Source organism: Pistacia vera, unplaced genomic scaffold, assembly GCF_008641045.1.
Source record: "Pistacia vera cultivar Batoury unplaced genomic scaffold, PisVer_v2 Contig481, whole genome shotgun sequence".
NCBI classification, from domain to species: Eukaryota; Viridiplantae; Streptophyta; class Magnoliopsida; order Sapindales; family Anacardiaceae; genus Pistacia; species Pistacia vera.
The window spans coordinates 269-27901 of record NW_022196314.1 but is presented as its reverse complement, the minus strand read 5'-3'; the positions used below and the strand labels follow the sequence as shown (position 1 = coordinate 27901).

The 27633-nt window shown below is 35.2% G+C and overlaps 4 protein-coding genes across 6 annotated transcripts; 2 read left to right on the top strand and 2 right to left on the bottom strand.

The window, feature by feature from the left end:
• Positions 1 to 722: 722 nt before the first annotated feature.
• LOC116146659 lies at positions 723 to 2341 on the top strand. Its single transcript, XM_031432073.1, has 4 exons — positions 723 to 976; positions 1053 to 1121; positions 1206 to 1363; positions 1572 to 2341. Exons 1-4 carry the CDS (start codon positions 723 to 725, stop codon positions 2339 to 2341), a joined length of 1251 nt encoding a protein of 416 aa, XP_031287933.1.
• A 3015-nt stretch (positions 2342 to 5356) lies between these two features.
• Positions 5357 to 6025, bottom strand: LOC116146658 (secreted RxLR effector protein 161-like). Its single transcript, XM_031432072.1, has one exon. It carries the CDS (start codon positions 6023 to 6025, stop codon positions 5357 to 5359), a length of 669 nt encoding a protein of 222 aa, XP_031287932.1.
• A 7485-nt stretch (positions 6026 to 13510) lies between these two features.
• On the bottom strand, positions 13511 to 15957 carry LOC116146688. 2 transcript variants are annotated; one of them, XM_031432112.1, is made up of 7 exons: positions 15617 to 15956; positions 15441 to 15532; positions 14985 to 15090; positions 14764 to 14900; positions 14233 to 14481; positions 14110 to 14154; positions 13511 to 13911 (listed from the first exon to the last, which is right to left on the bottom strand). In XM_031432112.1, exons 1-7 carry the CDS (start codon positions 15883 to 15885, stop codon positions 13604 to 13606), a joined length of 1206 nt encoding a protein of 401 aa, XP_031287972.1. In that variant the 5' UTR covers positions 15886 to 15956; the 3' UTR covers positions 13511 to 13603. The 2 variants fall into 2 exon arrangements, with proteins under 2 accessions (XP_031287972.1, XP_031287971.1); XM_031432111.1 differs by having other exon boundaries at positions 14110 to 14481; positions 15617 to 15957.
• Positions 15958 to 17020: 1063 nt separating this feature from the next.
• Positions 17021 to 19995, top strand: LOC116146681. 2 transcript variants are annotated; one of them, XM_031432101.1, is made up of 7 exons: positions 17021 to 17293; positions 17379 to 17506; positions 17908 to 18013; positions 18090 to 18212; positions 18297 to 18454; positions 19143 to 19451; positions 19530 to 19995. In XM_031432101.1, the coding sequence occupies exons 1-7, from the start codon at positions 17235 to 17237 to the stop codon at positions 19841 to 19843; spliced, it is 1197 nt and encodes a 398-aa protein (XP_031287961.1). In that variant the 5' UTR covers positions 17021 to 17234; the 3' UTR covers positions 19844 to 19995. The 2 variants fall into 2 exon arrangements, with proteins under 2 accessions (XP_031287961.1, XP_031287960.1); XM_031432100.1 differs by having other exon boundaries at positions 19143 to 19995.
• The last annotated feature ends 7638 nt before the right edge of the window (positions 19996 to 27633 follow it).

Genomic DNA, 27633 nt, shown 5'->3' with positions numbered 1-27633 from the left:
TAGACATGATCTTTCCTTCACTTAAGGTTAGTTGCATATCAGGCGGCATGGAAATAGAATTCTTCATCGCTTGAATAAGGGTTTCATTCATATCACTCATAGTTACTGACATATTTGTCGAACTGAGATGCGAGACGGAAATCAAATTTGAGACGCAGGAACTATTCAGCAGAAGCGCTGAGAAAAATAAAATAATTGTTTAATATTTTAATCCAAGCAAGAAGCCATGGTAAAATCCAAAACTGAGAAATCAAGAAACTTTTAATATTTTAATCCCACCAAGCCGGCATTGTGGAGTTCTAAACCAAGCGGAAGAACATCATTTTCATCCTCATAACTCATTTTCGTCTTTGCATTGGACACTTAGAATAGAAGCATCAGGTATTTGTCTTTTTGTAAATGCCAGTTATTGCATGAAAAAGAATTCGATTGAGTGCTACTATTTACCAACCGTTAGATCTTTGATTTGATGGTGAATCTAACGGTTTCAATAATAATCATGTGGGGCCTTTCACTTGGTTTAGAACTCTACAATGCCGGCTTGGTGGGATTAAAATATTTAAAGTTTCTTGATTTCTCAGTTTTGGATTTTACCATGGCTTCTTGCTTGGATTAAAATATCAAACAATTATTTTATTTCTCCGCGCTTCTGCTGAATAGTTCCTGCGTCTCAAATTTGATTTCCGTCGGGCATCTCAGTTCGACCAAATATGTCAGTAACTATGAGTGCTATGCGTGAAACCCTTATTCAAGCAATGAAGAATTCTATTTCGTTGCCGCCTGATATGCAACTAAACTTAAGTGAAGGAAAGGTCATGTCTATTAAAGAAGTTCTTTTTTGGATACTTTTGGATGAAGTATTTGTTGAAATATATTTTAAATTGAATCCTGAAAATAATAATAGAAAGGCTGAGCTTGTTAGATGGCTGCGATCTAAATTTCCAGAAAGACCAACGAAGAATTGCAGAGACATCTGGTATGTATCTCTTTTCAAAATAGCGAATTATTTTGGGCTCTCAGGTATCTTCTGTTGCCTCATATTCAAATGGCAGGTATGACGTGTTAAACTGGTCATCATATGGAGGTCAACGAACACTCAAGGCAGCAGTGAACAAAGAGTCGTATGTATCCTTGACCAAAGTCTGAAATTCGTTCGTTCTCTGAAACATAAAATTATGCTCCCTAAAGCTTTAATCAAATGGCAGGCACAAGGTTAAGATGACTGAAGATGAATATAATTTATGGAAAGATATGGACGAAGAACTTAAAGATGTAATCATCCAAATTATTCCCGAAAAGGCTGAGGTTGTCGCAAGGCTGAGATCTGAAGCTCGTGAGGGAAAGGTTAAGGCTGCTTCACCTGGTAAGTAAGCTATTTCATCAAGTTCATTCTTTTTAATTTTTATAATCCTAAGTAGCTGTTATCAATATTATTCTTTTTATTATGTGAACAATTTTTCCGCAAAATTCTTTTAAATCATTTCATCAACGAATCAATGTTTATTACTTTTTTTCTTTTTTACTACTGTAATTACCATCTCTCCACTGACCAAAAAGACCTCTTTCTCCAGCATCTCAAGAGCATACAAATCTTAAGACCGGAGGGGGCTCCTCAACTGCACAAAATGAAGCACTACTTAATCATCGGTTTCTTGTTGGTGGTGATCACCAGGTCCATAACCTGCAAGATAACGGGTATATGAGCCAAACTGTTAATTATGCACCAGGATCATCTGATATGGAATCTGGAACGTTGTCAACTCAAGCAGACAATGAGTCTGCAGAGCACACAAATCCTCAGACCGGTGGGGGCTCATCGACTGCACAAAATGAAGCATCGCCTAATCATCAGGGTCTCCCTGCCGTGAAAGTTAACGGGTCTATTAACCAAACTTTTAATTATACATCAGAGTCATCTGATATCGAATCTGGAACGTTCTCCACTCAGGCAGATAATGAGCCTGCGCCGGATAGATGTGGACATGAGACTCTCTTCATGGTGCTGGGTGAAATCATTTCAATTGCTTTAGCAGTAACATCGGTCAAGAAGAGTGAAGGTGAAATGCCAATCGAAGCTAAAATATTTTTGTATATTCTCATAGTTTGCATTCTTGTCGGCATTATCTCTTTGTCCTATGGTTTATGTCTTTCTGGCGGTGGCGGTAGAGGACGACGCAGCATAGTGGTAAGGGTTGTAAATGCAGTTAGCTATGTTGCGATAGGGTTGGCTGTTGTGACGGCGGCTGGGCTCCAATTGCCCAACCAGGTGATGGTCTGGGTAATTCCCTTTGTTTGGTGTATAATCGCTCCAGCGATTGTTTGCTACGCAATGAAACAGTGATCCACGTTTCCGGAATTTTGTGGAAAACATCCTTTAATCGTTTTTTTTTAAATAGTGATTATGTTTCAAACATCCCTTTGTAATGCTGTTGTGCTTCTTTGTTGCTTCTGTGGCACCTTGGTGTGTCGACGTAAACCTGGACGCGCTGCAAGAATCAGTACAGGTTGTGGATAACTGGATGTATTGCCAGTACTGCCTATGGGTTCTTAGCGATGATGGCCATGACACCAAGCGATGAGCTTATGTTGTGGTTCTGTTACCAGTTTTGGCTTTTGCATTTATGAAGTAAATTTATTAAATTTTCAATATCTCTTGGTTTTTCCTTGCTTATTTTGACCTCCTGTATGCACACTCATGGCTAGGCATATCGGAAAAGAGTGAATTTATGAAAAAAATTTAAACATGCATCATTAGTATAATTCATTAACGTTTAGTACCATAGACCAATTCCAAGATCTGAGTTAACGAATTCATTTGATACATGTTATAAAAGCTTAATTCATTACAACCTAAGATCAAGACAACATCAAAGTTTACTGATTAACATGTATGAAGGAACATGAGATATTTGAATTTGTAAAAGTGAAGACGAAAACGGTGCCGTATCACTTAACCAACACGCTGTTGTTTCAAGCATGAATCTGGACCATCAGTTTTGAGAAGATCCAACGGGTGTGATTAGTCCATAGTGGTCAACGGTATATAAGTGAACTTTCTCTCTTTAGTTGGCAGTCTGAAGTTTCAATTAAATTGTTTAGGTTTTGTGCTCTGCTAGGGTTCATCGGTGTTCTGAAATCTTGGGTCTGTGTAACTGATTGAGTGAGTGATTGGTCATTCTGATAGAGGGGTTTTGTCTCTCTGTTGGCTGGGATTACAAGTGTATAGGTTCCAGGGATATTAGTTACCAGATAGGGTGATTTCGGGTTTGATTGAATCTTTCGATCTTGCGTCTGTAATCTGTAAAATACTTTTCTGATAGTGCAGTGGGCTTCGATCTTTCCGGAGCTCAACGTGGACGTAGCCTTCCCAATCTTGGAAAGGTGAACCACTGTAAAATTGTGGTGTTCTTGATCTTCTGTGATTGTGTTTGATTTGGTTAAAATCTGTGGTTTGTGAGTGTGTTATTCTAACAGAATTCCATATATGTTAACTATTCACTCAATTAATTTGCTAGGAAGTGTTTATCAAAGATATATTATGTGTGAGACTGTGAGAGACATGTAGGTCATAGAGTGATGAACCTATGCCATCGCTCAAAGTTGAAATTCCATCGTCAATAAGTATTTGGGCTGTTAAGAACTTTGTTGCAATAAAATGTCTTCATCGCCTAAATGTCTAAACAGTCTAAAACAATCTAGAGCGTATTTGGAACCAAAAGAATGTCAATTACACACACATAACAAAAATAGTAAAGAAAAATAATACACGCGATTTATTTTGGTTTACTCAAATCTGGACTATGTCCAATAAAATCAATATTATTATAATATTTTCTCACATCTTTCAGTATAATGAATGTATTTGTTATGAGAGTGAGACCCCATGTGCATCACCTCTTATCGTCGAAGTAATTGTTAATTCCAACACAGTCGACTTCATCGAAGTGGTTGTCAATTCCAACACAATCAACTTCATCGGTGTATCATATGGCTTTACATAGACGAGGCTTTAGAATAAACAATAAATCACTCTCATAAGGAAATTCTTTATAGTTATAATAGTTTTTGCTGTCAATATCCTAATATATTAGAACAAAATTAATGCTAACGTTGCTGACAAACTGAATTTGTTTCTTTCTATTCCATGTTTGGTTAAATTTATTTGATGAAAAAAAAAAAAAAAGACAGAGCCCGGAGGTACGTAGAAATTAAGGAAAACCGTTCATATCGTCATGGGAGCGACTTATTATTGTTTATTCTAAAGCTGTGTTCGCTAAAATGACACGCCACGTAGAAATTAAGAAGTGATGTATATAGTAAGGAAGAAGAAGAGCAATGGAAGAGATCACTGGTGCAGAATGATGATATTATTGGAAAGTATATGCGTATTCAAAGCAATATGACATTATTAAATTCCGAAACTAAAGAGACGAAACAATAAATAAGTCACGATAACACCGAAATTGTGAAACCATTACAAACAAATAATATAATAAATTCATGTGAATTACGTTAGGATTTCGTGTAGAGGAAAGATAACGTCTTATTTCTTAACTGCTAGCTTCATAAAATGATAGAATAAATTCGCGCAAATGGCTGGTGGAACTCACCGGCCAATTTCGGCATCGTTGATACCCCACACCCACACCATTATTTTTTTCTCCGATCATTAATTACTCACCAAAATCTTACAAATCTGTAATCGTTGACCCGACCAATTATCGATAGTCAAGCGATTTGTGGAACATGCAATCACCCCTCTCAAGTTAAATTCTGACCAATCCCGACCATCAAAATCTAACCTACCACCACCAAAAGACTCACCAGTCTTATCTCTTCAAAAGCTCTAACAGTCTAGACTGAGTTTGTTCTTTGTTTACCGTTGACAACTAAAAAATCACAAACCTTAAGAGAAGTATATTTTGATGGAAACAAAGTACTAAAGGACGTGTTTACACAATAACAGTTGGAAGCAGATGATATAGAGAAAGCAGAGGATAAACTTTTTCTACATTTCATTGATAAACACCAGCCTATAAATAGGCTAATACATAACTGAAAGCAACATGAAAATAGGCACTATCCAACATTCAAAAACAAACTCCTATAGACTAGGTAAACAGAAACAAACTTACTAACACTCCTAAAGACTAGGATAGCTCAAACGTGCAAATTATTAAATTTCCTCAACAATCCCTCCCTTAAACTGATGTTCCAGACATACATCCAATTTAATAAGAGTTAAACTTTGAAGCTCCATCCCTCAAATTGAAACATTTGAAGTACAAACACCAAGTAGCTTCCTGAGCTTCTGAAATGCAAGAAACTTGAGAGGCTTGGTTAGAATATCAGCAATCTAGTCTTCACTTCTGCAGTAAATAAGATTAATGACTCCATCATTTGTGAGATCCCTCAAGAAATGATACTTCACATCTATATGTTTGCTTCGACTGTGTAAAACTGGATTTTTTGAAAGCTTTATTGCTGAACTATTGTCACAATAAATCTGAGTTGGTCCATCCTCCTTGAAATGTAGCTCTTTAAGGATTTTCTTTAGCCAAATAGCTTGACAAGCATAAGCTGTTGCAGCAACAAATTCAGCTTCAGTGGATGATAATGTGATAATAGGTTGCTTCTTTGATGACCATGAAACAGCTCCTGTCCCCATCATGAAAACATAACCAGATGTGCTTTTCCGATCATCTGAATCTCTTGCATAATCACTATCTGTAAAGCCAAACAGATTTGACTTTTCTACATTCTTGTAGAACAGCCCAAACTCTTTAGTACCTTGCAAGTAACGGAAAATTCTTTTTGTAGCCAAGAGATGAATCTCTGTAGGACATTCCATGTACCTGCTAATCACACTTACAGCATGCATTATATCAGGTCTTGTTGCTGTCAAATACATTAAACTCCCCACTATTTGTTTGTAAAGAGTGTTGTCAACCTTCTTTCCTCCATTATCTTTGTTTAGGTTCACTCCAAACTCAGATGGAGTATTTACAGGATTACAATCCTTCATCTGAAACCTGTCCAAGATTCTCGCACATATTTCTTTTGAGAAATAAAAATTCGAGCAGAGGATTGCACCACTTCAATGCCAAGAAAGTAATGCATCATACCAAGATTAGACATCTCAAATTCAACCATCATGGATTTCTTGAAACTACCAAACATGGCTGTATTATTTCCAGTATAGATTAAATCATCTACATATAAGCAAACAATGAGCATCTTTCCTCCATCTTCAGTTTTTATAAAAAGTGTATATTCATAAGGACATTTTTGAAATCCTTCCTTCAAAAAATAAGTTTCTATACTATTATACCGAGCCCGTGGAGCTTGTTTTAATCCATATAGAGCTTTCTTTCACTTGTACACTTTATGCTCATTGCCAAGTTTTACATAACCAGGAGGTTGATTGATAAATACCTCTTCTTTCAAATCTCCATGGAGGAATGTTGATTTCACGTCCAACTGGAAGATAGGCCATGAGTTTTGAGCTGCCATAGCACCCATCAATCTGATTGTATCATGCCTTGCAACCAGAGCAAAAACTTCTTTATAATCAACACCCAATTCCTGCTTGTAACCCTTAGCCACCAAGCGTGCCTTGTGCTTGTCAACCTCACCATTCTCCTTTAGCTTTGTCTTGTAAACCCACTTTACACCAATTGTCTTCTGCCCTTTTGGAAGATCACATAGCTCCCATGTATCATTTTTTTCAATGGCTGTAATTTTAGCATCCAAAGCCTTTCTCCGTTTTGGTTCTTTGACAGCCACTTCAAAAATGGTAGGATCACAATCTGAAAATAGAGCAAAATGTGTAAGTGGATCATCACCTTGGTCAACTCCAGTTACCTCATAATTAGTCATCCATGTTGGTCTTCTTCGAACACGTTGAGGCCTTTGTGATTCAGCTGCAAGTGGGCTTTGATAAGCTATTGGAACATTTTGAGTGACTTTCTCTTCTTGCTCATTCTCCATAGGCTACTACCCTTTCTCCTCATCATCAAAATCTACTGGAATGCTTTCTTTAACACCATTTTGATTCCACGACCAGGTGCATTTTTCATCAAATACCACATCACGGCTGATGACAATTTTCATGGTGCTAGCTAGGATTGTATAGTTTATAGGCTTTTGACTTATCACTAACACCAAGAAAAATGCATTTTTCTCCCTTGTTATCTAGCTTCCTCCTCTTCTCATCTGGAATATGGACATAGGCAATACACCCAAAAATCCAAAAATGATCTACAGCAAGTTTCCTTCCGCTCCATGCTTCCTCTGGTGTCATATTTTGAACAGCAAGTGTGGGACTTCTGTTCAATATATGGATGCTCCAATTAACTGCGTCAGGCTAGAAATTTTTTGGAATGCCACTTGTTGGCAAAAGGCTTCGCACCATATTCATAATAGTGCGGTTATTCCTTTCGCATACACCATTCTGTTGGGGTATATAAGCTGCTGTAAGTTGTCTCTTGATTCCATGGTTCTCACAAAAAATTGCAAATTCATGTGAGTTATATTCTCTACCATGATCCGTGCGAAGAACTTTTATTGGGTTGCCAACTTCTTTCTCAACAAGCACTTTATAGCTTTTAAAAGCTACAAAGGCTTCAGATTTTTCTTGCAAAAAATAAACCCATGTCTTACAACTATAATCATCAATGAAGGAAATTAAATATCTTTTACCTCTATTAGAATGTGGTTTTATTGGCCCACAAATATCGGAATGAACAAGCTCCAACGCCTTCTTCGCCCTCTAAGATTTTCCTTGTGGGATTTGATTACGGTGTTGTTTGCTAACAACACATTCTTCACAAACTTGAGAAAAAGCTGTAATTTGAGGAAGCCCTATCACCATGTTCTTTTGTTGTAGTGTTTTCAATCCGCCAAAATTCAGATGCCCATAGCGAAAGTGTCATAGCCAAGCCTCATCTTCTAATTTTGCTAAGAAGCACGAATAAGCGGTGTTGTGGAGATAAAGTGGGAACATACGATTCACCGTCATGTTAACTTGAGCAATTAAGCCCAATTTTGCGTCTTCAATTTAAAATACTCCATCTTTGATAAAAATCTCATATCCTTTTTCTTGTAACTGACCCACACTAAGCAAGTTGGTCTTTAAATATGGCACAAAAAGAACATTAGCGATAGTGTGGGTGGAATTTCCTTTGGTTTGGATTGTTACCTTTCCTTTTCCCATAACAGAAATTTTGGAGTTGTCACCAAACTTAATAGAGATGCGAAAGGATTCATCCAAGTCAGAAAATGCCTCCTTCTCTCCACACATGTGGTTGCTTCAGCCAGTGTCTAAATACCACATGTTTTGTTGAGTTTCTTCCTTCACATGACACACCATCAAAAGAGACACCTCTTCTTCCTTTTCTGCAAAGTTAGTTTGATCTCCACTTTGTTTATTCAAATCAGTTTGACACTCTGATTTATAATGGCCATACCTATGACATCTAAAACATTCCACATTGGACTTGTTTGTTGACTTTGATCTATAAGTTGTTGAATGGTGGCCTCCATGTCCTCTGCCTCTTCCTTGAAATTGACTCTCTTGATGATGATGATTTTGTTGTTGGTTCCCACGATCATTGTTGTTTCTACCTCCTTTACCTCGTCCTCTGCCTCTTCCTCGTCCTTTATCAGCTCTACTGGTTGTAAAGTGATTTTTTTATAAGGCCTTCAATGCTTGTTCTTCTTTTTCCTACTGGTTAATTTTTTGCTCATGAACCAACAAAGAACTTTGTAATTCATCAATTGACAGTGAATCAACATCATTTGCTTCTTCTATAGCACAGACAACAAAATTAAATTTTGGTGTCAAGGATCGAAGAATCTTCTCAACAATGAGAACATCCTCTATCTTGTCGCCATGGATCCGCATCTTGTTAACGATTGCCATCGTTCTTGAAAAATAGTCTATAACTGATTCTCCTGACTTCATTCGAAGTATTTCGAACTCCGAACAAAGTGCTTGAAGCTGCTGCCTCTTAGCTCTTGCTGTACCTTGGTACTTCTTTTTCATCGAATCCCAAATATGCTTGGCTGTGTCTTTGCAAAGAATGGTTTCTAAGATTGAGCAATCAATAGCTTGGAAGAGATAATTCTTTGCTTTAAGATCCTTTAACTTCAGCCCTTCAAGCTCTGTCTTTTGCGCATCTGTCAGCACAACACCTGCTACTGGTTCTACTACTCCAGAAACAACAACGGTCCAATATTCTTTGGACCTCAAGAAGTTCTCCATGAGCATGCTCCAATGATCATAGTGACCATCAAAGCCTGGAATGGTTGCCTATACAAAACTTTCGGAAGCCATCAATTTCACTTTTATCTCTCCTTGGAACTCAACCTGGCTCTGATACCACTGATGGAAACAAAATACTAAAGGACGGATTTACACAATAACAGTTGGAAGCAGAGGATATAGACAAAGCAGAGGATAAACTTTTTCTACATTTCATTGATAAACACCAGCCTATAAATAGGCTAATACATAACTGAAAGCAACATGAAAATAGGCACTATCCAACGTTAAAAAACAAACTCCTATTGACTAGGTAAACAGAAACAAACTTACTAACACTCCTAAAGACTAGGACAACCCAAACATGCAAATTATTAAATTTCCTTATCATATTTTGGGTATTAACAGAATATAAACTTTGGTTGGTAAATTATTTTTGAAACCTTTTCGGTTCAAAAGTGTCAATTAGACCCTAGTTTGGGTGGAAAAAAGTTGTTAACTCTTCTTTATATATAGATGAGAGGTGTCAGTGAGGCAGAAGGGCTTCTGAATAATGAATTAATAAGTCATAAATTAATGATAATAATTGTAAAAATAATCCAGGAAAAAGCTGCAATGAGAAGAGAAGATCCATTTCACATATAAGAGAAAGCGAAGATGATCAATTCCGCAAACACGCAAAACTATTTTCTCCAACTGAGAAAAATATACATTCTACTCACTTTAAGAAATTCCTGGAATTTTGTTCATCTCTAATTTTCTCTTTAAATCTCTACATATATTCAATTTTCTCTCATTAATTTTCTAATAGTTTCTCGATAACCAAACAACAGGTTGAATCACGCTAAACAAGAAACCAAATACTAGATAATTCGCCCATTGAGCTGCAATCTCGAGCTACAATCTCTATTGTTGAAGTGTTCGCCAGCTCTACCAATCCTTATGCTAAATTCAAGTATGATTGGTTTATAATTGTACGATTCCATTGTTGAGACAATAGAGGCAATCTTTCAGCCTAAGAATGAAGAAGCAGAACCACATGCAATTCATTGCTAGAAATATGCAAACCCTTGTTCATTTGGACGCAATTATAACTATCCAAACTTGTGAAATTATCTTGTTCATTTGTCACTTTTTATGAAGAAAATTTTATAAAATCAAGAAATAGGCTGCTATGAGAAGAGGAGACCCATTTCACATAGAAGAGCAGGATAATTAAGATGAAGTTAGCAAACACACAAAAATATTTCCTCCTACTGAGAAAAATAAAACTTTCTATCACATTCTACCCACTTTAGGAAATGCTTAGAATCCTGGGGTGTGTTCTTTTATAAACTCTCTGTATCCATTTTTTTTTTTTTCTTAAAAATATTTAAAATGGTCGAGAAAAGAGAAAATGAAATTGTGGTTGACATGTTTGTTTGCAAATTTATTTCATTTCAAAGTAATACTTATTTTGTTTGTCTTAACTATACCTTTTTTTTTTTTTTTTTTTTTTTTTTTTTTTTTTTTTTTTTTTTTTTTTTTTTTTTTTTTTTTTTTTTTTTTTTTTGCAATTTTGTGTTAAAAATCTTCATTTAGAATGGAAGTTTTTATTTTAAGAAAAAGAAAATAATAATAATAATTTTATATTCCAAATTTTAAACTTCTTATGTAAAATGCAGGACCCATGTTTCCCTCTCCAACATCACCATTCTCAATTCAAAATTTCTTTGTAAATCTCTACACATTTATTTAATTTTCTCTCGTTTTCTTTTAGTTTCTCGGCAACCAAACAACCAGTTGAATCACGCTACAAAAAAGAACATGACATTCCTGCCTCAAGTGATTATCTGTCTCTGGGAGGCCAAAGTTCTGGATTATGGGCCCCTGAATCAGGCCGAAATTGCAATGGACTATCTCTTACATAATAAAAAGCCCAAAATTCTACAAATTCTAAAGGAAAATCTGAGGCCCACGATGGACAATAAATAATTTTATTAAGTTATTATTAAATTTAATATTTAGTGTAGTTAATATTTTCACTTTTAATTAGATATATAATTACAAAAAAATAGTGTGGACTTAATATTCTATAATTGTTTCATAGCATAATATATATAAAGGGAAAATTGTATAGGACAATCTAATTATAAAATAACGATGTAGTGAGACCATCCAATACAAACTTGTCACATATTACAAACTCACGAGTTGACATTAAATTTAAAACTGAAATTTTTTAATATTATTTATTTTTCTTTCTTTTCAAGTAGTTAAACATTGTAGACTCCAGGTATTTTACAATGGAATATTATCACAAATGCATACCTTAGGGGTAGTTTATGATAGAGGTGAGAAAGGCTCGGGCTCAGTCCGTTGTGGGCCTGGGGCCTCAAGATCTAGGCTCAAATAATCAGGGACCAGTTTTGAGCCCATGAGATTTCTCATGGCCTGAACCGGTCATAGACAATTTTTTTGTATAATTTTTTTAATCCCTTACATTTATTGTATTCATATTAAATAGTGGGTTTTAGATATTTTACATCAGTTAAAAGAAAATTGGGGAGAGGGTTTGGGCTCGAGCCCTCCTCCCTTGGGCCTGGTCCGATCCTAAGATCGATTTTTTGGACTGGGTTTTATGGGTCCGGCCTAATTCCCACCTCTAGTTTATGATATCCCATTTTACAATCCTTCTACCTCTCTCCTCTGCACCCCGCCGTTCTGCTTCCATATGCCATTCACTCTCTGTCCAGTCGCCAACGGTTGGAAACTCGCTGGTAAACTCCAATTTTTCTGTATTCAGACATTTGTTTTATTTGTTGGAGTTTATCAATAAGTATTTAATTTGCTGCACTTTAACATGATATGCTCACTGTAATTCCAGTTACAAACTTCATATTAGTGTTAAGAATTTCCGTTGTTTTTATTTAGGATTTTGGGGTTTTTGCCAAAAAACTTACAGAAAGATAAAGGACTTAGAGTTGCGGAACTCAAGAAGATGGAATTTAACTTCCTTATATTATGCTTCAATCATTATAGTTACAGTAGTGATAACAACCGGAGGCTACCATTTAAAAGTTTTGAAAAACCAAAAAGTAAATCTTTTTCTCATTAATTTTCAGACACCTGAAATATGTAGCTACTGCCGTAAACCTGGAGCTGCAGCAAGAGTCTTTAATATATTATCTGGAAGACTGGAAGGCCCAACTTTTTTTTTTCTTTTTTCTTTTTTGCTTTGACAGACTTCAGGGCTTAATTTCTTGCTCTTTTTAATTTTTTCTTTTGCTGTTGCTTTTTTTTCTTTTTGAATATATATAAACAGGAGGAAAAAAAAAGGTCGATTTTGTCTCTTATTAACGCATATGTGAAACAATGAAACATAAAGATCTTTGGAGCATAAGGTAAAAGTTTATAAGTAATATTAAACCCATGAGGAGTTTTATAACTCTATGATGAAAACCTCGGCGCATCTCTTGTCGAAGCTTCATCATTTGAATCCACTTATCCATTCCAATAATATCACGATTCTTCGCTAGTCTCTTCCATTCCTCTTCTTCTTCCTTATTATACATCACATATTGTGTATAATTTGATATTAGACACAACCTAAACAAGTAATCTTAATTCCACGTTTAAAACTTTCATCGTTGATTATAAGAACCAAACCTTGACATGATTCCAGTAACAAATTTGATATTAACACACTCAGAATTTCTATATTTACATATTGCGATTGGGAGGTTTTGCTTTTGCAGATGAAGAAACGAAAGCTTAAAAGCAGAGTAGAGGAGAAAGGAACTTGAAGCAGAGAAAGACTGATGTTCCCAATACAGATATTTTCCACGCATCATTTATGTCTGGCCGTGGCAGATGAGATCAGTAGTGTTTGCTGCACAAAATTATCTCACAAGACTAGAAAACCTTGCAAAGTATCGGAAATTAAACCATGGTACTTCATGAAGGGTTCATGATGGCTGAAGCCTCCTGGTCTTAGGCGACTCCAATACAGAGTTCATAACATAGATAACATGGTTTGAGCAATTTTCAGTTCTACTCCTTTTTAAGTATCTGGTATCATAAAAGAGTAAAGCTGTAACATTCGTTTTAAGTATTTGGTATCATAAGAATTTTTTTCTGATCTATTCGTTTAAAAACCCACAAAAACCCATAAACTGAAAAAGAAATTTAACATATGTATAATAATAGGAAATAACATCTTAAAAAAACTTAGGTAATTTAACAAGCAAATAGCATCCAACAAGAGAAGGAAAATAGTAGTGATATAGCACCTCACAAGTTGTTTTAATAAACTAATGATTACACATAAGAAAACAGTAGTGTTAAGTTTACCACAAACTAAACTTTCCAGAACAAGGCATATCCCAGTATTGATAAAGCTGATGCCATTGAAACAATGGAGAGCAAGAAATAACATCCTCGGAGAACTGCAAGCTTGGGCTTGTTTCTGATCAGCAAAGCGCAAAATGCCCCAGTGAAAGACAAAATGATGCAAATCATAAAGGCATCAAACAACTTATAAGAATCTGAGTTTCTGTCTTTGTAATATTCTCGATCTAGAAAAATTGGAGCCGAAATGAATGCCAAACTTGTCCACAAATTAACCTTTGATACCGTATCCTGAAGATCTTGGCCTGGAGGGAGGTCTTAGTATGAAAAAAATGAATGTATGAGGACATTAATTGAACTCAATATAATAAATTAATTCAATGATACAAATTGAATTGAATCAAGAATCATAATCTCATATTCATGTATAGATCAAACAAACGATGGATGGGTGCATGAAAATTATGCAGACCTTGATGATATAAGAAAACTTCATCAAAAGTTGGCTTACTTACCAGGTGAACCAGCCTTAGCCTTTTCCTCAGGTAGTTTAGATCTCAGCCTTCCGAGAACCTTAGCCATTCTGGGACACATCGGGATGAGCACATCTTTAAGTTCATTCCACCATTGATAGAACATGTTCACTTGCGGCTTATGGACCTGGTGATCACCACCACCAAAGGTATGATCACAACCACCAGGGAGACCCTGATGATTAGGCAGTGGTTCGTTTTGTGCAGTCGAGGAGCCCCCTTGGGTCTCAAGATTTGTACGCTCTGCAGGCACATCACCAGCCTGAGTGGAGGACGATCCAGATTCCAAATCAGTTGACTCTCTTGCATAATTACCAGTCGAGGAGCGCCCTTCGGTCTTAAGCTCTTGAGATGCTGAAGAAAGAGGTTTCTTTGGGTCAGTGGACAGATGGGAATTACAGTAGTAAAAAAGAAAAAAAGGAAAGAAATTAATAAAAACAATAAACATTGATTCGTAGCACGTTGGATTCATTAATATATATATATATATATATATATATATAAGAAGGCCAAATTTAAAGTAGGTATCTATAGATTTCTAGTCAGTATTGAACTCATCACTCCAATAGTTACAAAAACATACAGATAACAGTAGCCATGTCGAAAGAATGAACTAAAAAGAAATAGCTTACTTACCAGGTGAAGCAGCCTTAGCCTTTCCCTCACGAGCTTCAGATCTCTGCCTTCTGACAACCTCAGCCTCTTCGGAAATAATTTGGATGAGCACATCTTTCCATAAATTATATTCACCTTCAGTCATATTAAACTTGTGCCTGCCATTTGATTAAAGGTTTAGGGAGCAGAATTTTATGTTTCAGAGCACAAACGGATTTCAGACTTTGGTCAAGGATACATACCCGTTTTCGTTCACTACCGGCTGACATGATTGAATATGTCCCATCTCGTCCTGATCTTCACTCACAGTTACTGAAGTTTTCGATAGGAAAAGCGTAAAAGATTCGTCTGGAATTGGCAGAAGAAAAATTTATCAGATTTGAAATGCAGGTTAGGCAGAAACTATTCTGCAGAACTAAAATAATAAATTAATTCAATGATACAAATTGAATTGAATCAAGAATCATAATCTCAAATTTCGAAAAAGAAGAAGAAAAATTGCGTAAAATCAACTAACTAAATATAAAGAAGCAATCTGACTCAAGGATAGAATGAAATGATTTAAAAGAATTTACAGAAAATGGTTCACATAATACACCTAAATTTAGTTACAAAGAGATCAACTAGTTAACATAAATTTAAGTAAACAGCTACTTATGATTATGAAAAGAATGAACTTGAAGAAATTGCTTACTTACCAGGTGAACCAGCGTTAGCCTTTCCCTCACGTGCAGGCGATGATAGAGCTTCCCATGAAAAATGTCCAGTTTCAGTCAAATTAAACGTGTGCCTGCCATATGATTAAAATTTTGGTTAGCAGAATTTTATGTTTCAGAGCACGAACGAATTTCAGGCTTTGGTCAAGGATACATACCCATTTTCATTCTCTACTGCCTGAAATGATTGTTCCTCAGGTGGATCTACGGATAACATCTCCTGATTTAATTCAGAAAACCGTCTTTTAATCCGTAGCAAAAGGAGCTCATCAATTTCAATAGATAACATCTCCTGATCTTCACTCATAGTTAGTGAAGTTTCGGATGGGGAAAACATAAAAAGTTCGTCTGGAATTGGCCGAAGAAAATCTATGACAGGTTTCTTTTGGGTTGACAGGTTTCTTTTGGGTTGACAGGTTTCAGTCATGAAAGGTTCTTTTGGATGGCGAAAGCCGTATTAGGTTTGGAAGACAGCTTAACCAAACAGACTGTGAGGCAGAAGCAGAAGCGCGTGTGAAAACCATGGTCAAATCCAAAATATAAGAGCGTGAGGTAGGCGAGAAGTTAGGTAATTTTTAATATTTTTCAGTTGAAACTTTTTTGAAAACATTTCACTTGTTTGTCTGCGTTTAAACAAAACATGGCGGTCATAATTTTCATAAAATAGTCAATTATTGTCCTAAAATTAATTATTAATTACTTTTTCACTTTAGATAAAGTTATACCGTGATTTACGTACAATTGTCATAAAAGAGTCAATTATTGTCATAACGACTTTCCTCACCTAAATATGGTTTCATGAAATTTTTACGCTCACAAATTTTAAAAATTTATCATAATTGTTAGTGAAGTCTTGGATGGGGAAAGCATAAAACTCTTTTTGGGTTAACTTGGGTTCAAAAAAATTATGTAAAAGCTTTGTATGCTCTTGCTCTCAGAAAAAAGTTTCAACTAAAAAATATTAAAAATTACCTAACCTCTCACCCACCTTACACGCTTATGATGTTCTCTGAGGTCTACAATGTCGGCTCAATGCGATTAAAGTAATTAAATAGTGATAAAATTTTGTTTTTAAGTTTATTAACGTCATTTTAAAGCAACGGTGAAACAACTTGAATGTTTTACACTTAAAGATTTCTACTAGACTATTGCCTAATAACATATCATAACAATATATTCTAAATTGTTGAAATGAAAATACGATTAATTTGGAGAGATAATAAATTTTTTACAGCCTATACACATATTGTTGTGATCGTATAGATTTTATTCTTATTAACGATATTAAGTAATTGACTCTGAACATATTAGATAAATTATGGACATTATATTACTCCTAACATCAATAAGAGAAAATAAACAATCAATAAGAGTTTTGGGTTAACTCAGGGTCCCAAAAAACTATGTAAAAGCTTTGTATGCTCTTGCTCCATGTGAAAAAAGTTTTAACTAAAAAATATTAAAAATTACATAACTTCTCACCCACCTCACGCGCTTATGTTTTGGATTTGACCATAGTTTTCTCACGCGCTTCTGCTTCATCAGTCTGTTTAGTTAAGCTGCATTTCAATCCTAGTACGGCTTTCGCCATCCAAAAGAACCTTTTATGACTGAAACCTGTCAACCCAAAAGAAACCTGTCATAGATTTTCTTCGGCCAATTCCAGACGAACCTTTTTTGCTTTACCCATCCGAAACTTCACTAACTGTGAGTGAAGATCTGAATAAGTTAACCTTAGAATTCCTTTCGTAAGCGTTTTCTGAATTAAATCAGGAGATGTTGTCTGGAGATCCACTTGTGGAACAATCATGTCAGGCAGTAGTGAACGAAAACGAGTAAGTATCCTTGACCAAAGTCTGAAATTCGTTTCTTGCTCTGAAACATAAAATTATGCTCGCTAAAGCTTTAATCAAATGGCAGGCTTTCCCCATCTAAGACTTCACTAATTACGAGTGAAGATTGGGAAGAGATTCTACGTCATTGTGAAGAGATGCTACCTTCTGAAAAGACTGGAGAACCGCTGACACTTGAGGAAGAGGCTAGTTTGAGTAAGTAGGCTATTTCTTCAAGTTCATTCTTTTCATAATCATAAGTAGCTGTTAACAATATTATTCTTTCCTTAATTTATATTAATTAGTTGATGTCTTTATAACCAAAATTTAGGTTTATTATGTGAACATTTTTCTGTAAATTCTTTTAAATCATTTCATTCTATCTTTCACTCAAATTAATATATTTCACATTAGTTGATTTTACACAATTTTTCTTCTTCTTTTTCAAAATTTGAGATTATAATTCTCGATTCAGTTCAATTTGTATGACTGAATTAATTTATTATTTTAGTTCTGCTGAATAGTTTCTGCCTAACCTGCATTTCAAATCTGATAAATTTTTCTTCCGCCAATTCCAAACAAATCTTTTACGCTTTTCCCATCGGAAACTTGTTCAGGTCTAGGTTGGGAGAGGATGCTACGTCTTGAAAAAACTGAAGAATCTTGGGGGGGCATCCCGTTCTCTGTTCCTTATCAACCATGGAAGAATCGGACAAACCGCTGGTATGTATCTCTTTTCAAAATAGTGAATTAGTTTGGGCTCTGAGGTATCTTCTGTTGCCTCATATTCAAATGGCAGGTATGAGAATGAGCATCAGCGAGTGATGGAAAAAATGTTGTTCAACTTGAAACATCTTATTTGTTCATCATCTGAAGATCCACTTGTGGAACAATCATTTCAGGCAGTAGTGAACGAAAACGGGTATGTATCATTGACCAAAGTCCGAAATTCGTTCGTGCTCTGAAACATAAAATTATGCTCCCTAAAGCTTTAATCAAATGGCAGGCACAAGTTTAATATGACTGAAGGTGAATATAATTTATGGAAAGATATGCCCGAAAAACTTAAAGCTGTGCTCATCCAAATTATTCCCGACAAGGCTGAGGTTGTTCGAAGGCTGAGATCTGAAGCTCGTGAGGGAAAGGCTAAGGCTGCTTCACCTGGTAAGTAAGCTATTTCGAGATTATTCCCGAAAGGCTGAGGTCAGATTGCTTCTTTATATTTACTTAGTTGATTTTACACAATTTTTCTTCTTCTTTTTCGAAATCTGAGATTATGATTCTTGATTCAATTCAATTTGTATGATTGAATTAATTCATTATTTTTCGTTCAATTGATGTTCTCATACATTCAATAACTAAACAAATGATAATCATCATAATGCAATCCACATTCAACACCATATTATCCCGCTAATTTTTTTATTTCTTTTAATATTTCACATGAATTTTATATTAAGAAAAATAAAATATAATTTTCATATACCCGTTCATCGTTCATTTGATCTATATATGATATAATCCCATTTGACATAGCTACTGTCCAGGGTTATCTGTGTTGTTTCTGTAACTATTGGAGTGATGATTCAATACTATTGGAATCGATAGATACCTAAATTATATATTTATATATATATACCCGTTCATCGTTCGTTTGATCTATATATGATATATCCCACTTGACATGGCTACTGTCCAGGGTTATTTGTGCTGTTTCTGTAACTATTGGAGTGATGATTCAATATCAATGTTTATTGTTTTTATTAATTTCTTTCTTTCTTTCTTTTTTTTTTTTTTTTTTTGCTATTGTAATTCCCATCTGTCCCCTGACAAAAAAAACCTCTTTCTCCAGCATCTCAAGAGCTTCAGATTGGAGGGGGCCCCTCGACTGTTAATTATGCACCAGAATCCTCTGATATGGAAGCTGGAACGTCCTCCACTCAAGCAGATGATGAGCATGCTGAGCATACAAATCCTGAGACCGGAGGGAGCTCCTCGACTCCACAAAATGAACCACCGCCTAATCATCGGAGTCTCCCTGTTGGTGGTGATCACCGGGTCCGTAACGTGCAAGTTAACGGTGCTATGAACCAAACTGTTAATTATGCATCAGAATCATCTGATATCGAGGCTGGACCGTCCTCCACTCAGGATGTTGGTGGTGAGCCTGCGCCGCATAGACGTCAATTTGAGACTATTTTCACGTTCATATGTGAATGCGTTTCATTTGTTTTAGCAGTAAAATGGGACAAGAGGAGTGCAGATGGAATGACAACCATAGAAAAATTCTTTTGGGATTCTCTCGTAGTTTGCATTATTGTCGGCATTATTTCTTTGTGCTATGGTTTATGTCTATCTGACGGTGACGGTAGAGGACGACGCAGGATGGTTGCAAGGGTTGTAAATGCAGTTAGCTATGTTGCGACAGGGCTTGCTGTTGTGACGGCGGGTGGGCTCCAGTTCCACAACCCGAAGATGGTGGTTTGGCTCATTCCACTGTTCTGGGTTATAATTGTGCCAGCCATTGTTGGCTACACATGGAAACAGCGATAAGCGAGAGGATCCTTTGAGGATAAGGGCAATGATGGTATGTATGATTGAGAGCTATAGGCATGGTCTTAGAGGAAAAGACGAAAGTGAATAGTATTAAGTTATTAACGGTTTACGGGGTTTTGTGGAAAACATGGTGTGATAATTTTGGATATTCTAGCTTTAATTCTTTTTTAAGATATTTATATGTTATCTGATAGAATTGCATGTTTGCCATTGATCACTAAAATTATTGTTGTTTATGCAAATATTTTTTAAAATATGGGCTCACCACATGGAAATTATTTTTTTTTAAAAAAAATTGATGAGAAAATTGATTTGGTGAGTAGATTTTTAAATTTAATAGAATTTTACATTCAATCAAATATTAATTGATAATACTAAAATTATATTTTTATCCGGATTTATTTCTCGAATTATGAAAATATGTTGAGTAGGAGAAATTCATTATATTCTTCAAGGCAAAGTACTTATTTCATTTAACAAATTTTTAAGACGTTTGGATATATATATTAAAGTCTCCTGAAATCTTAAGAGTTTTATTTAAAGAACATAAATAGCTGTAAAAATCAAGTGACTTATCAATTATGTTCTAGATGAAACAGTTAATTAAAGGATATATTCATTAAAATATATTACTAAACTATACTAAACTCGATAATCTAGGTTTTAACAGTTTGATTAAAGCCAATGTTTAGGATGAAAATTTATTGTCTTTAGTACAAGAAAATAATAATTTATAGTGAAATTAGTATTTAAAACCTAATTGACCTTTAAAAAAAAAAAAAACAATTATGATATAATTCAGTTCTTGGGTAAAAGATGGAGGAGTTGAAGTGAGTGGAGTTTTCATTGTCTGTGGTAGGGGTGTTCAAAAGCGGTTAACCGAACCGGTTAACCGCTTTTCTAAACCGAACCGGTTAATCGCTTTTCTAAACCGAACCGGATTTTCGGTTCGGAAAAATTTCCGAACCGAAACCGAACCGGTTTTAGGGAAAACCGGTTTTTCGGTTAACCGTTTTAAAAAAAGCGGTTAACCGGTTTTCCCTTTTTTTTTTATAACAATACATTGGAAACTAAGAAAAAAAATTTGGGTTGGGATTTTAGATTGAGTGAATTAGGGATTTATTTTAGTTTAGGTTATTATTTATTTATTTAATATATATATATATTTGAAAAACCGGTTTAGAAAACCGGTTTTCGGTTAACCGTTTCTAATTTTGCCCGAACCGATAACCGAACCGAAAATTCGGTTTTTTGAATTTTTCAAACCGTAACCAAACCGTTTTTTCGGTTCGGTTCGGTTTTTGCATTTTTTTGAACACCCCTAGTTTGTGGTGAATGATGACGATGATAATCACATTTGGTGGTTGAAAATTTGACCCACCCATGGGTAGTCCCCGATAAACGCAAATTAAGGGGACCACACATGGCTTCAACCCAAGTCCCAAGTTCGATTACTCATCTTTTATAGGACTGTAAACGAGCCGAGCTGAGTCGTAAAAGCTCGTTTAGAGCTCAACTCGATAAGGCTCGGTTCGACTCGACTCGAACTCGGTTCGTTAACCGAGTCGAGTTCGAACACAGTGAAGCTTGGCTCGTGGGCTCGCAAGCTTGGCTCGGCTCGATTAAGCACTGTACACTTCATAGGATGTTTTGGTATTTTTTAAACTATTAAGCATTAAACTGATATTTTCTAATGAAAAAAGTTTTAAAAAATGATAGTTTCCCCCCCAAACTGCAAATTTGAAATAACATGAGTTCCCTATATCTTCTCTCACTTTCTTTTCGTTTCGTCTTTGTTCGTCTTTTAGGGTTTTGGTTCTAATAATTTCTCCACCTCGGTAAGTTCGCATTGATTCTACTCTAAGTGGATTCTATTTTCTTCGTTCGCTGCTTATCAAATTTTCGATTGTTGTCTTCTTTTTTGACTACTTACTATTTTCGGCTTGTTCAATTTGCGCTTGGACTTTTTAGACTAATTTTTCTTTGTTTGGGTTTTTTTCGATGATAATAAATACGAATTTAAGGTTTTCTTTTTGTCATAATTGATGTGTTGACTTTTCTCGACGTGCAGGTGATATTTGATCTTTGGTTTCTGCAAGGAAGATGGAAGATTGGTTCTTTTGTTTTATGAGTTTTGTTTGATGAAATTTGTGTGGGATTTTTAAACTAGGGTGGAATTTGAGAATTTTTAATTGGATTATAGCAATTATTTGTCTTTTGTTTTGTCTTGAGTTAAGTTGGTCTTCAATTTTTTTCTCTCAACTGAGTTTTAGTAAAATTGGGTATGTGCTTTCTGGTAAAACATAAGGCGAGTTCGGCTCGCAAGCCGGCTCGAGCTCGAGCTCGATAAGGCTCACGAGTTCGGCTCACAAGCCGGCTCGAGCTCGAGCTCGATAAGGCTCACGAGTTCGGCTCGCAAGCTGGCTCGAGTCTCAATTTTGAGGCTCGCTAGGCTTGAGCTCGACACTGTTGTAAACGAGCCGAGCTCGATAAGCCAAAAGCTTGGCTCGGCTCAGCTCGTTTACACCCCTAATCTTTTACCATTTTTTTTTAATTTAAAATAGCGGGGAAAAAAGAAAAATTAAAACACGGTTGACATGTTTGTTTGCAAACTTACTTCATTTCAATGTTGTACTGCTTATTTTGTTTGTCTTAACTATACCAATTTTTTATTATTATTATCATTATTATTTGCAATTTTGTATTAGAAATCTTCATTTAGAATGAAAGTTTTTATTTCCTTTTAAAAAAAATAAATAATTTCATGTTCCAAAATTTAAATTGTCATATAAAATGCAGGACCCATGTTTCTCTCTCAAGCATCCCTTTTCTCCCTATTCTCAATTCGAATTTTCTTTGGAAATCTCTACACATTTATTTAACTTTCTCTCATTTCCTTTGAGTTTCTCGGCAACCAAACAACCGTTTGAGTCACACTACAAAAAAGAACATGACATTTTTTTGAGTGGTTGGGACGAAGAGCCGGCGTAGCAAGGCACGTTTACCTTTTGCTAGACCTATTTTCATTGGACACAAAATGACATACTTATGATTAATTAATCCTGCTTTAGGATAAACAATAAATAAGTCACTCTCCTTTGACCTGGCCGCAAAGGTGGAAACACCGAACACTTTTCACTATCCTATTCATACTATTGATAAAGCTGATGCCAACGAAACAAAGGAGAGCAAGAAATAACATCTGCGGAGAACTGCAAGCTTGGGCTTGTTTCTGATCAGCAAAGCGCAAAATGCCCCAGTGAAAGAGAAAATGATGCAAATCATAAAGGCAACAAACAACTTATAAGAAACTGAGTTTCTGTCTTTGTAATATTCTCCATCTTGTAACATTAGAGCCGAAATGAATGCCAAGCATAGCCACAAAATAACCTTTGATAGCTTAACTTGAAAATCTAGGCTTGGAAGCAAATCTACAGATATGTAATGAGAAATCGGCTGGCGTGGAAGGGGTTTCATCTGCTCTGTGTAGAGGTCCAGGACCCTTATGATGAACGTCTTGATGATTCTCGGAAAACCAAGCATCGTCTTCTCCCTCCTTTGGACTCAATTTGGTACAGAAAGAAAGAAAAAGATGTTCTCTCGGTTTAAAATTCTATAATGCCAGCTTGATGGGAATAAAATTACTTCTGACCCACCACCGCTGTAAGGGAATCTCTGTCTAAAGTTATTCGGTTACACGACTCTTGATAAGATAAAAGATATAACCAGGCTTCTTGTAGGGAATCTCTCAGTTTCTTACACGCTTCCGCTGAATAGTTTTTTCTAACCTGCATTTCAGAGCTGATACGGCTTTCCCATAGCCAACCCAAAAGAAACCTGTCATAGATTTTCTTCGGCCAATTCCAAACAAATCTTTTATGTTTTTCTGTCAGATACCTACGGTAGAAGACATTGAAAAAAAATTCCAAAATTTTTCAGGAACACCAAGGAAGAATCGGAGACACCCCTTGTATGTATCTCTTTTCAAAATAGCGAATTAGTTTGGGCTCTCGGGTACCTTCAGTTTAATATGACTGAAGATGAACATAAGTTATGGAAAGATATGGACAAAGAACTTAAAGATAAGGTCATCCATACGTGTCCCGAAACAAAAATGTTATGTACACCAAAAGTTGGTACCGAAAATTTGTATCAAAATACGTGACACATGACTTAAACGCCGCCACTTAGGATGATAGAAGACTTCCATAAATGGACGGTCATCTAACATTTTCGGATGGTCATTCATTCAGGAATAGACGACGGTTCATAAAAAATATTTAAAAATAAATAAAAAATCAATGGACTCCAGTCCAAATACTAGGGACGATCGTCCCTTTAATGTGGATGATTGTTCAAATTATATGGACAACCGTCCATATAAACACAAAGGGACTGCCGTCCACATTAGATGGACATGCGTCCCTTTCCACTTCGGCTTGTTTATTCTTCAACTCCTCCCTCATATAATCCATAACAAAAAAAATAGTGCTGCTACTCATATTTCCATAATCCATTAAACAAATTGAAATTAAACAATGAGAAGCTCACATTTCCATAGTCCATTAAACAAATTGAAATTAAACAATGAGAAGCTAGAGTATAGCAGCATCTCCTTCTTCTCAACTGCTGTCATGGACACTAGAAGCTCTGATTCATCTTTCAATGCCAAAGCCAAGCCTTCTTTTATCAATACAGCCTCCATCTTCATTTTCCAAAGCCCAAAATCATTGGTACCTGTAAATTTCTCCAACTCAAATTTAGTAGACATGATTTTAGATTAAAAAAGGCCCCCAACCTGGCTCTGATACCAATTGTTAAGATTGTAATCTAAAATCTAGATGAGAATAAACAACCAACTACAACAGAATGAAGAATGGATTTAAAACAGACTTCAATGAAAATAAGAGACACAACTGTATATAGTGGTTCAGCACTCAAGGCCTACATCAACTCTCCAAGACAAAGAAGAATTTCATTCAATCACCAAGGTTAATTGATTACAGAGTATAGGTTAACCTCAATATAAAACAATAAAGAAAAATCACCTCTGAAACCCTAGCCTCCCTTGTTTTTCCCTCTACCCTTTGTAAACCCAAGAGTAAGAATTTATACAAAAGAGGTAACCCTTTCAATCAGCCTCCACCTAGATTTATATTCCCTTCTGGCCGTGAGATGATAATCACACTCCATCTTGTCATTCATTTTTATCACCATGAACCAAGAGATGAAGAAATGAAGAGTGTTCTTTTTGTTGAGCAAATGACACAAAGCAAAACAAAATAGAAGTGGTCCTCCCATTCAAAACGGTGTCACTTCTCATATTTGGGTTTGTTTGACTTTTCAACACTGCTGATGTGGCAAAGCATGCCACATCACCACATGCTTCAATCATTATAGTTACAGTAGTGATAACAACCGGAGGCTAGCATTTAAAAGATTTGAAAAACATAAAAGTAAATCTTTTTCTCATTAATTTTCAGACACCTGAAATATGTAGCTACTGCCGTATACCTGGAGTTACACAAAAGATTTGAAACATAAAGATTTTTGGAGCATAAGGTAAAAGTTTATAAGTAATATTAAAGTGATGCTATTTTTTTTTTTTTTTTTGGGTAATAGAAAGAGAAAAAAAAAAAGTATAAATAGGCCTATAGAAGGCGACAAACCCTGTGATAGGATCAAAAACAAAAACGTAACCAAGACAAAAGAGTTACACAAAATATTATCTCCCAATGGACATCCTACCACACGACAATCTCGGACGCAAACAAAAGCCTATACAAGACTAAGACCATCTCCAAAACATACACAAGACAACTAACACCAAAACAAGGCCAACCAACAATGCCTCTACCTATTGTCTTAATGAAACTCTTAACTAATATTATTTTTCATAAATCATAATGCCAATTTTATCTTTAATATTTAAAATTACTAAATAGGACTTTTTCATATTTATTTGCAATTTGGTGTAATTAGATTATTCTAAAATTCTTTAGTGACTATATGGATTGGACATGCATTTGCAAAATTCTTTAGTGATAAATTATATATTACTAGTTTCCTTATGACAGTGACTTATTTATTGTTTATTCTAAAATCTAAAGCCGTAGAAATTTAGGAGGAAGTGATGTATAGTAACGAAGAAGAAGAGGAATGGAAGAATGGTGACATTATTAGATTCTGAAACTTTATTATAATAATGGTACCAATTTTGTCAAATTTGAATGTTCTTAATCGCTAAATTTCCATCTTTTAAGATTATGAATTAAAAACATTTTTATATATGGATAAAAACTAATTACTCAACAGTAGAGTAAGAGCATAAACATTAATTCATTTCATGCTTACAAATTACAAGCAAAATTAAGGGTAGCCATTCACAAAGCCAAGAAAATAAATGTATTCAAGCTCGTTTATCATATGAGCTAGCTTTTGGGTTCAGAGCCACGTTTGTTTGGGTTATATACAATCGTCTAGTAATTCTTTTAGAATTCTTTTAGATTTGGGTTCAGATTTTCACAGCGACGACAAAAAATAAGCATAAATTAAAATAATGAACTTATTAATTATTTCATTAAATCTATTTACTCATTACAGATAAAAATAATTATTCTGCTACATTTCAAGCCTAACCAACAAGATATTTGAGCCTAAAAATTTAAGAAAATCAAACATTGTTAATAATAAACAAATATTCAAAGAAATAATAGGATGATCAAAAAGGCGAAACTGCCGAGCATTGTTTTAATGCAATTTGGAAAAAGATATATTGATTAAACTTGTTAAACACAAATTCAGAGCAATTATCACTCATTTGTTGCAAAGCGTTGCAGCAATCTTGAGCGATATAGAGACAAATACGAAACCAATATAACAGACAGTAAAGAGAGAAGATAATACACGTAATTTACCTTGGTTCACTAAATATAGGTTACGTCTAACTGGGTCAGTACTTCCTCACCTCTCTCGCCCTATGTTTGCTATCACACTCATAACAAGAAAAAAATATGTTTATATACTAAGTTTAAATGACTAATCCTAGTTTTACAAGAATTTATAACCCAATAAAGAATTAATAATTTAAAGAAATCATACAAACCCCCAATTGTATCTGCGTAACCCATTAATGCTGAAGTGGTTGACAACTCTAACAAATCTGGGCTCAAAGCAATCATCTCATGAGTCTCAACCAACTGTCAAATGGCTGAGAAATTTGATGCATGCATGCTATAAAAGCAGCCTTACTTACCATCCGAACATTTTTGCCACATTGGAGATGAAGCTGGCGGAAATGGGGGCGGACCCGACCCTGGGGGCAATAAATCCTTTCTCCCTTCACATTTGTTGGTGGACATGAAAACAGAAACTTCTTTTAGCTTGACTATTAGAGAAGGATAATTAGATTAAGGTTTTATTTTGAATTTAATGTTAATTACTATCAGTTAATTATTTATCTCTCTGTTTTAATTATCCAAACTCTTTGTTCATATTCTAGGTGATAGATGAACAGGATAATTAAAAAATTAATTTAAAATTAGAAAACGATTAAAAGTCGTTTTCTGAAAATAGCTTTTAAATTTTATATCAAACATGTTTCGAATATTAAGATAAAAACCAAAATTTTGAATGGCATTTTAGTTTTTGAAAATTATTTTTTAATCACAAATCAAACAAAACTAATTTAATTTTTGTTTGAATTTTATAAATGTTAAATATGGAAGCCTGAAACAGCGTCGTTTAAGTAACACTAATACGGCATCGTTTTAGGCATATTAACTTGG

Excerpts from the sequence above, each read along its gene's own strand:
- LOC116146688 (XM_031432111.1), bottom strand. The coding sequence starts at position 15,885 with ATGACTGAAACCTGTCAACCCAAAAGAAACCTGTCAACCCAAAAGAAA. Across the intron at positions 14,901-14,984 it reads CCGGTAGTGAACGAAAACGG|GCACAAGTTTAATATGACTG; the intron begins GTATGTATCCTT and ends ATCAAATGGCAG. Across the intron at positions 13,912-14,109 it reads GGCTAAGGCTGGTTCACCTG|ACCTCCCTCCAGGCCAAGAT; the intron begins GTAAGTAAGCCA and ends TTTCATACTAAG.
- LOC116146658 (XM_031432072.1), bottom strand. The coding sequence starts at position 6,025 with ATGAAGGATTGTAATCCTGTAAATACTCCATCTGAGTTTGGAGTGAAC.
- LOC116146659 (XM_031432073.1), top strand. The coding sequence starts at position 723 with ATGAGTGCTATGCGTGAAACCCTTATTCAAGCAATGAAGAATTCTATT. Across the intron at positions 977-1,052 it reads AAGAATTGCAGAGACATCTG|GTATGACGTGTTAAACTGGT; the intron begins GTATGTATCTCT and ends TTCAAATGGCAG. Across the intron at positions 1,364-1,571 it reads GGTTAAGGCTGCTTCACCTG|CATCTCAAGAGCATACAAAT; the intron begins GTAAGTAAGCTA and ends CTCTTTCTCCAG.
- LOC116146681 (XM_031432100.1), top strand. The coding sequence starts at position 17,235 with ATGTTGTCTGGAGATCCACTTGTGGAACAATCATGTCAGGCAGTAGTG. Across the intron at positions 17,507-17,907 it reads TGAGGAAGAGGCTAGTTTGA|GTCTAGGTTGGGAGAGGATG; the intron begins GTAAGTAGGCTA and ends AAACTTGTTCAG. Across the intron at positions 18,213-18,296 it reads GCAGTAGTGAACGAAAACGG|GCACAAGTTTAATATGACTG; the intron begins GTATGTATCATT and ends ATCAAATGGCAG.